The 14,151-nt window shown below is 30.7% G+C and overlaps 1 protein-coding gene across 5 annotated transcripts in view; it reads right to left on the bottom strand.

Moving 5' to 3' along the window:
• LOC136983516 (uncharacterized) overlaps window positions 1-14,151 on the bottom strand; it is a 345,314-nt gene that overhangs the window by 14,003 nt on the left and 317,160 nt on the right. Inside the window, exons 2-5 of one of the 5 annotated variants that reach the window (XM_067280277.1) lie at window positions 8,267-8,333; window positions 8,088-8,196; window positions 4,951-5,253; window positions 3,151-3,318 (exon numbers count right to left, since the gene is read on the bottom strand). In XM_067280277.1, the coding sequence (XP_067136378.1) occupies window positions 3,151-3,318; window positions 4,951-5,249 (467 nt within the window). In that variant the 5' untranslated portion in view covers window positions 5,250-5,253; window positions 8,088-8,196; window positions 8,267-8,333. Of the gene's footprint in view, window positions 1-3,150; window positions 3,319-4,950; window positions 5,254-5,352; window positions 5,480-8,087; window positions 8,197-8,266; window positions 8,335-14,151 lie in introns of those variants that run through there. The other 4 variants (XM_067280275.1, XM_067280274.1, XM_067280278.1 and 1 more) reach the window with 4 other exon arrangements.

Raw genomic sequence — 14,151 nt, forward strand, 5'->3', positions numbered from 1 at the left:
GGAACTAGATGCATAGCTTCGAAAAGCACGTGTCTTCAACTTAGATCCAGAGAACTCCGCGCTACACGTGCACCGGAAATGGCTATGAAGTTCCCAAGTTCCAATTCTGGTTGAGACAGGCAAATCAAACTAAACGTTGAACCTGTTATCAGATTTCTGAATCAGATGTTCCGAAAAATTAGGAAGGGAACACGAATACATTCCATTCCTCTCCCCTCCGTTTCAGACCATTTTCTGAAAATTTTGAGATTATGTGAATTGCTCAGTCTGAAAACGAAAAAAAAAACTCACATGTTTTAGAAAATAGTTTGTCGATCATTTATGTTGTTAAAATATTATTCAATGACCGTGATTGTTATTTGATTATTTGTAACCAATCTTATAAACAGACATGTGATGTTACACAAACATTTCGATGAATTGTGAACGATATTCTATACCATTCAATAATGTATCGAAAAAAAAAACTTTGGTGTAACGCGAAACCGAACGCGCGCCAGAGAAGGCTGGATTCTCAGACAAGTATCGCTGTTACGTCACTTGGCAAACAAAGGGAGAAAGGACTGTCAGCTTCCAGAGCTGCCAGCTAAAATGTCGTTATTTCGTTACGACATTTTAAATTGGCGGGAAGCTCTGTGAGGCTCTGGATAGGTCCGAACCACACTGAAATTCGCGTTAAAATCATTTATTTTTAGAAAAAAATTATTTTTTTTAGAAGAAAAAAAAAATAAAAGTTAGAAATAGTTTTTCTTAAAGAAAACGACGCGAACTTTTAAACAATAGAACAATGGGGAAACGTAGATCGTCTATCTCCGAGTGGGAATCGAATTAAACTTCGATTTTGACCTCTCCCGCGCCCCCGAAAGGTTTCGAATTGTCGCCATGTGACGAGAAGAGACCAATCGGAAAGCGGAATCGGAGGAAAACAGATAAAACCTGTGAATTCAAGGACGCGAGGACTTCTTCTCCCGAAAGTTCCAAGTGACGGATCTATTGTTGTGTGTGTGTCTGGTGCCCATCTTCGTCTCCGTCTCCCGACCTCGGATCGACAACTTTCCATCAACGGAAGTCGACCGCATCGTCCTGGAGTCGCGGAGTCGTCGAGGGAACTGGCCATTCGCGACCTAGGGACACTCCTTCAAAATGAGACTATATTCGAAAGGAGAGGAAGACCCAGAGGCTGCTGCCGACCTAGAACTTCCAAGATCGCGGAAATCTTGTAAGCTTCTTTCGTGTCAAATAAACGGTTTCTTGTCTTGTAACCGTAGAGTCTGTCTCAGTGCCGATCGCCCACATACGACCCTTCGCGACCGCTTGACCTTCTTGACATAGTCGGCACCCAGTCGGCAACCTCACAGTTAAATGCAAAACACACAGTTAAAGCAATAAACACACATGTCATTCCAGTACTCACATATTCTTTTGGAGTAATACATTGGACTCACACAGATCTTGAGTAACTCCAAAGGAAAACAAGAACACTTACTAAGCATAAACATCATCATCCTAAATCCACCATAGAAAGATTAACCCTTCCAAGTAAAGATGGCAGACGTGGCCTGATTGACATAGTTAACCTTCACTACAAACAAATACGGACACTGCAAGAGTTTTTCTACAAAAAGCAAGAAACATTGCAGTTACATAAAGCAGTAACTTTAGCAGACTTGAATAAAACACCATTAAATTTACACTCACAACATATGGACATGAAACAGCATATAAAAAGCATAGACACCGTTAAGCAATCATGAGCTCAAAAGGCACTCCATGGTAGGCATCCTTATGACCTGGCCCAGGATTTTGTTGACAAAACTGCATCAAACAGCTGGTTAGCTCGGGGATGCCTCCTTAGGGAGATGGAAGGATTCATGATTGCCATATAGGATCAGGTCATAAACACTAAAAACTACAGAAAACATATATTCAGAGATACAACACTCACAAATGATACATGCAGAAAATGTCATATCGTGCCAAAAACTATACAACACACAGACTTCTGGTTGCAAGCTCTTGGCACAGACAATTATTTATACAGACATAATCAAGTAGCAAATAAAATACATCAAGAGCTTGCAAAGAAACACAAATTAGTAGACATCCATAAACCATACTACAAATACATTCAAATACATTCCACAGACAGTATTGGAAAACAACACACAAAATGTACTACGACAGAGCCATTATCACAGATAAAACAATTTACCACAACAGACCAGACGTCACACTCATTGACAAACACAATAAAATCACATACATTATAGACATATCTATTCTAAACACTCGCAATGTACAAAACACATGCACTGAAAGATCGACATAATAAACCTTCACTACAAACAAATACAATCACTAAGAGTTTTTCTACAAAAAATAAGAAACATACAGTTACATAAAGTAGTAACTCTAGCAGATTCAAATAACACACCATTAAACTTATACTCACATCATACAGACATGACATAACATATAAAAAGCATAGACACCATTAAGCAATCGTGGACTCAAAAGGCACTCCATGGCAGGCACTCTTATGACCTGGCCCAGGATTTTGTTGACAAAACTGTGTCAAACAGTTACCATGGACTTACCATGGACAAAAACTACTTCCAAAGCACACAAATCAAAAACCCTTCAGAAGCCTGCTTGGCAAAGAATAGAAAAACACAAATAAACAATATTAGATGACAGCTAGGCAGGCTGACACAAAACACCTAAATTAATGAAACAACTAAAAAAAAATTTTCAAGAAAATTAAAACACACACCAAGCAAAAATACAGATATTTAAGCTTCATTGAGTTAATTAAATGATTTGACTATATAGATTTATATGAGATTTTCTAATAGAAAAGCTATAATGAAAAGAAAATTGAAAAACACTTTAGTTAATATTAATATTTGCTTATGAATTGGCAACAGGTAAAAAGATAAACCCTTTAAAAAATTTGCAGGGGCCTGGGGCCCTACAGTTTTCTGTTAACATTGATACACAATCTTCTCTACTAATTTTTATACTGTACTTTTGAGAAAATTTACATTACATCTACAAACTTAGCCATCAAATTTTTAAATATAGCAAATACTTTCCAAAATAAGTTTGTAAAATAGAAATATATTTTTAAAAAAATTAAGATTTACTAACATTTCCTCTAACTCTTCCAAAGATTTGAAAGGCCTCTTTGTCTCAATATTCTTATTCTTCAAAGTAGGTGTTTGTGAATCATAAGCAATATTACTGTTGCTGATGTGCAGTTCATTAAGGCGTGCTACCATTTTTTCTTCACTGATGTACTGTTTTGGTGGTTTTAAGCTATAAAAATATAATGATAGAAAAAATTCTGTTAATAACTATTATACATTTGTACAAATGAAATTATATTTATTTCATAAAAACTTCTTAGTAATTATTAAATCAATTTTGTATTTTTGAAATCTTACTTTAAATTTCATTTATCAAAGGATATAGTTGCTCTTGTAGTAATATTTCTTTTGAGATTGTTATAAAATAACATGCACAATATTTAATACCCTTGTTTCCAATTTTTTCCTGATAATAGAGAGAAGCTTTTTTGTAAATAAAAGATATTTTTGATAGATTAAATATATGATAAAAAATGAAAAACTAGAAGTTCAGTATTTTTCTGATAATAATGTTGATAGTTAACTCAGCATTAATAGATATACAATGAAAGTTTCTCATATTCACAATGAATATGAGAAATTTTGTAATAGATAGTATTTTACAGTTGATAATTTAATTGAAATAGAATACCATCTATGGCAGAGGTTCCCAACTTGGGTTCCATCAACAAAATTTGCAGTTTCACAAAAAAATCAATTGAGTCTAATGGTGTATGAATGTGCCAATGCAGATTTGGGATGCGAGATATAATTGTTCTAGTCTCCGGTGGAATCCTCTTATGATGTTTGAAACACAGGCTAGTTATTTATAGATTTATAAACAGTGGGGACAGATTTATCAACAATGGAACAAACCAAAATCATGATATAATGTTTGACAAGATAATAAAAACCATAAAAATGGTAAAACTTAAACCTACAGCTAGAAAATCATTTTAAAAAATAACCAAAAAAGTATGCAACATATAAATAATAATACAATCATTAATTAATGTACCATTATCTATAGTGTTTTGTAGCCCAATGGTGCAGAGTACAAGCAGGCATATCAGACAAACATTATTAAAGTTTTGCACTACAATCGTTTTGTGATATTTTAGGTATTTTTCATATAAAAATATAGTAGGAATTATATAAATTCATAGTGTTTTTAGTATTGTGTAGACCCCAAATTAAAAAATCATGGAGCATTGGCTGAGAATTTGAAGAAAAATATAGCAAGTTCTTCAAATGTTTTTTGTGACAATACTGAAAAGATGGATCCAAACAAAGGTAAAAATCCAGGCACTAGCACTGTTTAAATATTGAAAGAAAAAAGTTCAACTCTTCACATTAAAGACCAGTTTGAATTAAGTAATGATATTTGTTTTCAATTATTAATCTTTTTTCTTTTGCATTTTTAATAAATTGTTTTTTATGTTTCTATTTGCTGTTTTATCTATAATAATTAACAACTGTCAGGGTTCCAACATTTTTTTACTAAGTGAAAAGGGTTCTGCAATAAAAATAAGTTAGAAATCTCTGATTTATGGTATGGTCTATTTCAATCAATATAAATAATCAGATTAATTTTCAGCATTTAATGTTCCTATTGACAGGTTTAATAATTTAAAAAATCTTAATAGAAATTACTTTTATAATTATAAACAAATTTGTGTCTAAATATGAAAAAGCAATATTCTAAATTATGCATTTTTATGCTGTAAAGTTATGTATAATTAATATTAAAATTCAAACTGAAATACAATTTTCCAATTACATTAAATTCTAAAAATTAAAGTAAATTATCAAACAGATTTACTTTTCTGGACTGTCACTTTTTCTCTTCAAATGCTGATGATTGTTTGGTTTATTTTGAGATGTTCCAAGATTATGCAAAAGTTCCCAACTAGTGGCTGTTTGTGAAGTACAAGGATCTGGAGGAAAGGGTGCTGTAAACTGCATTACTGGTGTCTGTAGTGTAGTAGTCCACGGCATATAGGTAGGTACAGTGTGAGCCCATGAATACGTTGGAGTAAATGAGGTAGAAGTTGTGCTACTAACGAATGATGATGATGGAATATTGCCAGCAGACCAACTTGACATTGAAGACGGAGACATAACACTGAAATATTTAAAACTTTAATTAGATTTTAAGATAAAGTATTGTATATATGTTACTTCGAAAAAAAAAAAAAAAAACAAATATTACAAAATCAAATACCTTCATGATAATTCAAATCTATTATAAATACTGTATTACAATCAAATATCTTTTTGATTAAATTATCATCTCTAATATGAATTTTAATAATAAAATCATATTTTGAATATTCTGTTTTAAAAATTATCTGGAATATAATATTTAAAGTGATTCAGTTTTATCAATATATATAAAACTTAATTACAATATTATATTATTAATGAGCAAACTATTCAATAAAAAAAAGAATAAAAACCAACCAAATAATAATCTTCAAGCAAGAATGTAAAACAAAATTTGTATTTTGCATGCAAATATAGCAATTGTTATAAATAATTTTTAATTCAAATTATCAATAAAGGGTCTAATACAATAAACATTGATGAAAAAATTTGCATTATTTGAACACCATGTTGTTTTTAATGTCAACTGATAGAATAATACATAACAAATCATAAACCATTTAGAATTTATAAGTAGAGCAACTATCTTCCTACAAATAAATTCTTGATTTTTTTGATTAAGAATTCTTTTGAAGGAATACAGATCATTCAGACAATCAGTTATATGTATAGTTTAATAGTATTCTAAATTACATATACATTTGAAAGCAGATGAGCAGAGACCCAGATATTATAATTGGAAATATATTTGTGTCTGGTTTATTGGCAAATATGTTTTTAATTATACCATCTGGAACAATCTTTCTTCAGACATTCTAAATAATTTTAAAAAATTCAACATAATATGAGACAATGACACTGTCTATTTCTATATCAATTCATAAAATTTGTAAAATTATACTTGAATAAATCCAGATATAATTGGTATACAGTGGAACCTCTATATTCGTAATATTCAATATTTGTCACATTTTGATGACTTTTTTATTTTTCCATATTCATCAGTGTTTTCTATATTCATCATCATTCCTAACACCGGAAGTGGCACTACAATCTCACGCTCACGCCGATCAGCCAGATGTGTTAGCTAGCTGTAGTTAATCAGTCTGCTTTGTGCGGTCGTCATGTGCATTGTTGAGTTATTGAAAAATAATCAATGCAAGAAACCAAGTTCCAATCTCTCCAAAGTGGCACCCAAATGTTGCTATAGTTGACCAAAATACAAATACATTCAATGATAATGTAATTGCCTACTTCAGAAAACTTTTAAAAAGCAAACAAAAACACACAACACTGGACAAGTTCTTTATTAAATCAAGTGCTACTGAATCATTGACAAAACAGACCCCATGATCATAATTGGAATTACCTAATATTTTAATTGATATGTCTTCTTCTAAACAATACTATATTATTAATACTGTTCTTCCCCTTTTACCACTATACTGTATTTATTTAGTGCAATAAAGATAAAGTTTTACAAACAACATAATTTTTATTCTTGTTCCTTTTTCTCAGGATGGGAACAGATTAATTAAATATCAGTTATTTATTATGAGAAAAATTGTTTCTATATTTGTCATATTCCATATTCATTAGGTCCTTAGGAACAGATTAATGACAAATATAGAGGTTCCACTGTATTTGTATAATTTGTATGTATATTATTTTAAAGTAATCTTTCTCTCCTCATCTATATGGATTAATGTCAGAACTATAGTATTTATAGAATTAAAACATTATCAAATTATTTTGAATTTTGATTCTCTTAGTTTTTAACTTATTTAGGGCTACAGCAGACAAATTTAGCACACATGTTAACAACTAAGATAATCAAAATATTACATCAAAACTAAGAAAAGTATATTTAAAACCTTATTCATTTCTATAATGCACTAAATTGTCACACAAATGAACCTTGCACTGTTATTGTCACTAGTACTGAAATGAATTCAAAATAATATATAATTCATAAATAATGCTGCTTTAATTCTTGAAATTACTGAAAATTCAAAATGTGCTAAAGTGAGTTTCATATACTGAGGTACCATATAAAAACTAAGAACTTGTTTTTTTTCTTTGAAATCAATTGTTTGGAGTCTTGAGTTTAAAATATGAAAAATTACAAATGAATAAAACATGTTTTTACAAATTAAAAACAAACTTATCCAATGATTGTTTGAGGTGACCAAAAAGTTCTGCAGTATTGCAAAAGCCACTATTGCAAAAACTACATAAACTTTTTTGTCATCTGCTAATTTCTTAAGAATGTTGTAAATAAACCAATGAAAATTTTAAATATTAAATGTAGTTAATTTAAGTTAAATTAAAGAAATTTCTTTCTTGTTCAAAATCAACTTTCAATACTTGAAAATGGCAGTTTAAAATTTAAAAATATTATGCTTTAAATTGTATAATCTGGAGGAAATTACACAAGTTTCATAATAATGATGATTAATACTGACAATTCATTACACATCATTAGTATCTTTATTGTTTACAAAACTTGAAAATAATTTTCTTATAATATTTAATTAAAATTTTTATTCTTTAATTTAATGTTTCTGATTAACAGCTCAATTATATCAATACTTTAGCCAATTAAATAATAGTCTTCTGAAAACAAAATAGGGTATTTGCTTTTTACAGTTTTCGGCAATCAATTATAAAGTCGAATTCCAACGTATCAAATTTGACAGAAATTCAGAATGTAAAATAAATGACTCATTTACATAATTTACTTACAACAGAAGGAAAAAACTGAAGTAATAAAATTAATTTACAAAAAACATAGTTAATTAGAACTAATGAACCAGGCTTATTATGCTCCTCGTGCATCTAATTAACTCTTACATGCAAGAAGCTTTTCAATATAATAAAATTAACATTTATCTTTGATGTTTCATCATCCAGAAATTTCTGTTAAGAGTTGCTGAAAATAATCTTCTAAGAAATATTTGATCTAAAAATACAATATTTTAAATTACTGACAAAACTTAGTTTTAACACAAAATTTGAATAAAGAAACGTACCTAGTTGGAGATGTACCGTCAGGGATATTTGATGGAAAGAGTGTAAAATACATACTGATAACAATACCTAAATTTAAAAAATAATTAATATAATTATTAATTTATAATAATTATATAAAAATAAATATTAATAAATAATAATATTTATTCATTAATATTAATCTTTACTTGATGTAATTGTTACTGATCCATTTACAAAAAAATCATTTCCATTAAGCTAAACTTTTAATTCCTGAATCTATTTGTTCAAAACAGAACCAAAACTAAACTTTCAGGACATTGCATAAGGAGACTGGAATTATTAATAAGTTTTGAAATTAGTATGATTCTCTAATTAGTTTCTATTTAATATTAATTTACAGAGAGAGATTTGGCCATTTTCTTGGCAGAATTGTTGAGAGACAATTGAAATTTAAAGCTTTTGCTTTTCAGTGGTAATTTATTTACCACTAGAACATACTAGAAATATACATACTAGAAATTAACATACTAGAAATATGTGGATTATTTTATTTGTAGTGTGGAGGGGCAATGATGAAAATTTTTGTTTATGAGATCTTAAATGTTGAGAAGGATACTATATTACATTTATATGCACACATCATCATGTATATTGAAGCATGATATACATTATGAAGTATATAATCCTGTATGTTCAGGACACCCACACCATAAAAAATTCTTTAGCAGTTTGGCTATTATGAAAAATGTTAATCAAATTCATAAAATTTTAGCACAATCCTATTTTCCAAAATATTGAAATTGATTTCTTTGTATGCAGCTTAATTTATTGTTAGGTATAAGCTCCCTTAAACTATGCTGCAATGGAAAACAGCAGAACTATGAAATTTTGAATTATAGATGCAGGATGGGATTGTGTGCGCATTCCATAACTGCACTGTGCTGTTTTTATGAAACAGCACACTTTTTTTGTAACATTTAGTTTTGCAGAGTAAATTAAAATATTTTTCTACCTAACAAGATGCATTTGTTAAAATAGAAATTTCAAAAAAGAAGAAAAATCTTAAATCTAACAACTAGTCTTTAGTCTTTATTTTTTGAATAATAAATTATTTTTTACAGACATACATAATCCATTAAAACTTTTCTGTATAATATTGTACATTGAGGTCAAAATTAATGTTCTAATAAAAACTGAATAAAATAATAATTGATCAAAACAATAACTTTTTACATTTTCAATCATTTTATCATCACAATCAAAGGGGTGAAGAATAGTTGAAGATTGGAAATATGTGACGAGAAAGACATTTCAGTTTTCAGATCATAAAATCATTTAATATATATTTTCTTTTGAATGCAGATTAATTTGATTAACCAACCTTTTCAGAACCTTTTTATTTCCAGTAAGGTGCAATATTTAGATGCATGAACAAACTTTTTGAATCTCTATCGAGATCTGCTTCAGGTTCAATGGTGTTTTAACTTTAGAATGCCCAGAGTTCAAATTTTAAACTGCCAATTAATTCAAGTGTTTGAATTATTTAATACCAAATAATTTGGCTATTTGTGTCATTCTCCATTATATAGGCCCAACGTCCTCATATTAATGTTTTCACCCGAAATTCTGTGAATAAGATGTCAATATTATTGGGGATCCTTCTCATACTCATATTTATGTTCCTTTAGTCTTTTTTGTAATGACCTTTTTTCTTGATCTTACGTACACTAAGTCTCTGTGAAACCTGTTGTCTTTGATTGGTATTCTGTATACCCCTGGTGCTCTCATGTTACTCGGCTTGTCTTTCTCATTCCTTAGTAGAGCATATATTGTCTGGGTCCTTGTGTACGTTAATTTGAACCTCTTCTCTTCTGCTATTTCCTTGTATATGTGAAGGTCTTTGTTGTACTGGACGACCATGCAATTTGTATTATTTTTGTGCTCAGGAATCCTGAGCATGAAAATAATATGCTGTGGTAGCGTCAACGGACACATCAAGGCTTTTTGCTTTTGCCAAAACTCATAAGCCCATGCCTTCCATCAGACCAGTCCTCGATAAAGCCAGATCCCCTACTAGGATTCTGGAGAATAAAGTGGATTACATAGTAGCAGATCTATTGAAAGACTATAATTATACAGTGAGGAATTCCAGGGAACTAATAGATGCACTGAGAGGAATATCAGTTATAGATGACATCCACATTACTGTAATGGATTTCACAGCCCTGTATCCATCAATTAAACTTCATCCTGCTTCTGTGCCCTCAGGGATGCCTTACTTACCAAATACAATGTACCATCTCAAAGGAAACCTTTCAGCTTATGTGCCTCATGTGCTATAATTCATCTTTTAGATTTGAAAACATAGCATACATGCAAAAAAGAGGGGTACCAATAGGGAGACCCCTTTCGGGCAACCTGTGTGAATTAATATCAAGGCAATTAGAGCAAAGAATCATCCCTGGATTCACAAAGGAAATCATATTATACAAGAGATATATAGATGATGTAATAATGGTATGGAAAAATACACAGAGTGTTAACAATTTTTTAAACACCATCGATAACAACCTGTATAGTCTCACACTCAAAATAGACCAAACATAGTCTTCAGAGGCACATTTTTTAGACATCTCCATACAAATCAACCAAAATGAAATACAAACGACAGTATACTACAAACCGGGGGTTCTCGCCACTATACATATCAGCGCAATCAGAAGACCCATATCAATATAAGATCGTTGCTTTCAGAGTGTTAGTAAAAAGAGCATTCACCCACAACATCAGAAGTGAAGACACGGCCAAAGAACTCAAGCACCTGAAAGATATAGCAGCCGTTCATGGATACAATAAAGACATAATTCATAGGCAGCCCAGGAGTTCCACACTCCACACACAGGAGTCCACCTGAGCATGAAAATATTGGGTTGTTCAGAAAGTAATTTTGTTTTTTCCGTAGAAAAATAAATGCAATATTCTTATAATAAATAAATATTTTATTGAATTATATATTGACCATTTTGGTCAAATACCTGTTGTCATTGTTTCTGGTAGTAGCATGATTTCACATTCATAAAAATTTTGATCATTGTTTACTAAAAACTGATCCAAGTGATATTTGACATTGTCATTTCAAGTAAATGTCTTACAGTTAAAAAAAATTTGTATAGACCGGAACAAGTAATAATCTGTGTGTGCTCGATCTGGCAAATATGGTTGATGTGATAACACATCTCATCTAAGCCATAACAGTTTCTGACCAGTTACCAAACTTGTATGAAATTTGGCTTTATCGTGGTAAAACACTACACTTTGTTTGTTGATCAATTCTGGCCTTTTCTGTTTGATGATATTACTCAATTTGTTTACTCGATGGTAGAACACTTTCGAATCAATTGTTAAATTGTCTGGTAAAAGCTCAAAAAAGAAAATTTCTTTAAAATCCCACCATAGAGAGCATCTCTCGTTAATAACATGTGGAACCCATATATCCAGCTTTGAAACAAAACCAATTCGTTTTAAGTAATAATAAACGGTTCAATTTAACAGATTTAATCTCTTAGTGATTTCACGTGTTGTTATACGGCAGATCGCTTCAATCGGTACCTTTATTTTGTTTTCATTGGCTTCAAATGGCCATCCAGAATGTGGTGTATTTTTGATATTAAAATTGCCAGAACACAATTCTGCAAACCAGTTTTGGCACTGTCTTTCTCTCAATGCATCTTCTCCAAACATGTACCACAATTTTTTTCTTGTTTGAACAGCATTTTGATTTTTTAGTTATAAAAGCAAAATATGCCAAAAATGATTCTTTCGATTTTCCATATTTGATGGGTCACCGAAAAAAAAAAAAAAAAAAAACAATTGCACAGAATCAAACAAACTTTTTACAAATAAGCCTTAAAATGTCAGCTGTCAAAGTATATAATGAAAATGTGGTTTAAAATAAAATTGGCTGGTAAAAATACATCTAATTCCTCTAGTAATAAAAAAAACAAAATTACTTTCCAAACAACCCAATAATACAAATCACTTGGTCATCCAGTACAATAAAGACCTTCATCACATATACAAGGAAATAGCAGAAGAGAAGAGGATCAAATTAACGTACACAAAAACCCAGACAATATACGCTCTACTAAGGAATGAGAAAGACAAGCCAAGTAACATGAGAGCACCAGGGGTATACAGAATACCAATCAAAGACAACAGGTTTCACAGAGACTTAGTGTATGTAGGATCAAGGAAAAAGGTCATTACAAAAAAGACTAAAGGAACATAAATATGAGTATGAGAAGGATCCCCAATAATATTGACATCTTATTCACAGAATTTCGGGCAAAAACATTAATATGAGGACGCTGGGCCTATATAATGGAGAATGACACAAATAGCCAAATTATTTGGTATTAAATAATTCAAACACTTGAATTAATTGGCAGTTTAAAATTTGAACTCTGGGCATTCTAAAGTTAAAACACCATTGAACCTGAAGCAGATCTCGATAGAGATTCAAAAAGTTTGTTCATGCATCTAAATATTGCACCTTACTGGAAATAAAAAGGCTCTGAAAAGGTTAGTTACAAGTTCCAGTATTCAAGTAGTGTAAATTTAATTTGATTAAATTTTGAGTTCAAATAAGTGAAGTTTATTTTTTGAAGTTATAATCATTTGGAATGCATTCTGAATTTTTTCTGAAGTGGAAATGTTAAGACTGGAAATTTTCTGTGCTACACTCTAACTGCAATTTACTTATAATATAGACCTACCCAGATGAGTTAAGCTGAATTTGGTTTCAAGTTCTTGCAACAAAATGAGAACTGAAGCTACTAAATATGTGTCTTTAAATACAATATTAAGTTTATTGCCAAGTTCTTTTGAGTTATATTGGTAAACGCAACAAGTGCTAGACCAAGAGGTCCCCAAACTTTTTTGATCATCAACCCCTACAACTTTTCGAAACCTCACATCACCCTCACCAAAAAGTTTGCGATACAGGAAAAAGAAACTCTTACTATTTTAAAACATTTCTTTTAATTTTACATTTTTTACATTTATTGTATATATGTGAAATACTAAAATTAAACAAACAATGGCTCAAAATGGCTGTAGAGGTGCTAATAACATCAGCGTACTGCAAATCAGACACAAACTTATTAATGCTGCGGATGCTTTACATGTACTGTACTACGTAAGTAAGAGCCGGAGCACAGACTCGACAATTTCCGTCTAACCTGTGCAACTTGATCTGTAGCCATTTTACATGTTGACAGGTAGCTGTACTATTAAATTCATTGAAACAATATTCAAAAACAATAATATGTAGAGTTATATTTGTGATTTTTAGTTTCAATTTTTCAACTGACCCCCCTAATAATGTTATATTGACCCCAGGGGTAAATATTGACCACTTTGGCAACCCCTGGGCTAAACTTTTTTGCTTGAATGGTTACTGATTTAAACATGCCCCAACATTAGCAGGTCTGCAAGCTAGCAATAAACACTGTCCATAACTATCTATATCTATAGTATTACTAATAAATCATGTGAAATGTCATAATTCACATCAGAGGTCAATGCCCATCTTACAGAAAACATGGGAGAATGATCAATAACATATAGCCTACTAGTAAGTAGGAATTTGAATTGCTGCCAGAAAATGTCAATTTGAACTTGATGAAAAACCATGGACAGAGCTTTTGCAATTTGACTAATGAATTATTTTGTTAATAAAATGAATAGTTTTATTTTCAGAAACAATTTAAATAGCAGCTAGTAGGAGCCTGATATTAAGAAAAACTCAACATTTCATAATAGATAATAGAACACCCCATTTCTGTCAGTACATCCTTCTAATAAAAATCTTTTTTCTTGCTTTAATAAAACTTCATACTTATAGAATGTATATTTAAGTTAT

The sequence above is a fragment of the Centruroides vittatus genome, unplaced genomic scaffold (genome assembly GCF_030686945.1).
Source record: "Centruroides vittatus isolate TY-2023 unplaced genomic scaffold, ASM3068694v2 contig_882, whole genome shotgun sequence".
Classification (NCBI taxonomy): domain Eukaryota; kingdom Metazoa; phylum Arthropoda; class Arachnida; order Scorpiones; family Buthidae; genus Centruroides; species Centruroides vittatus.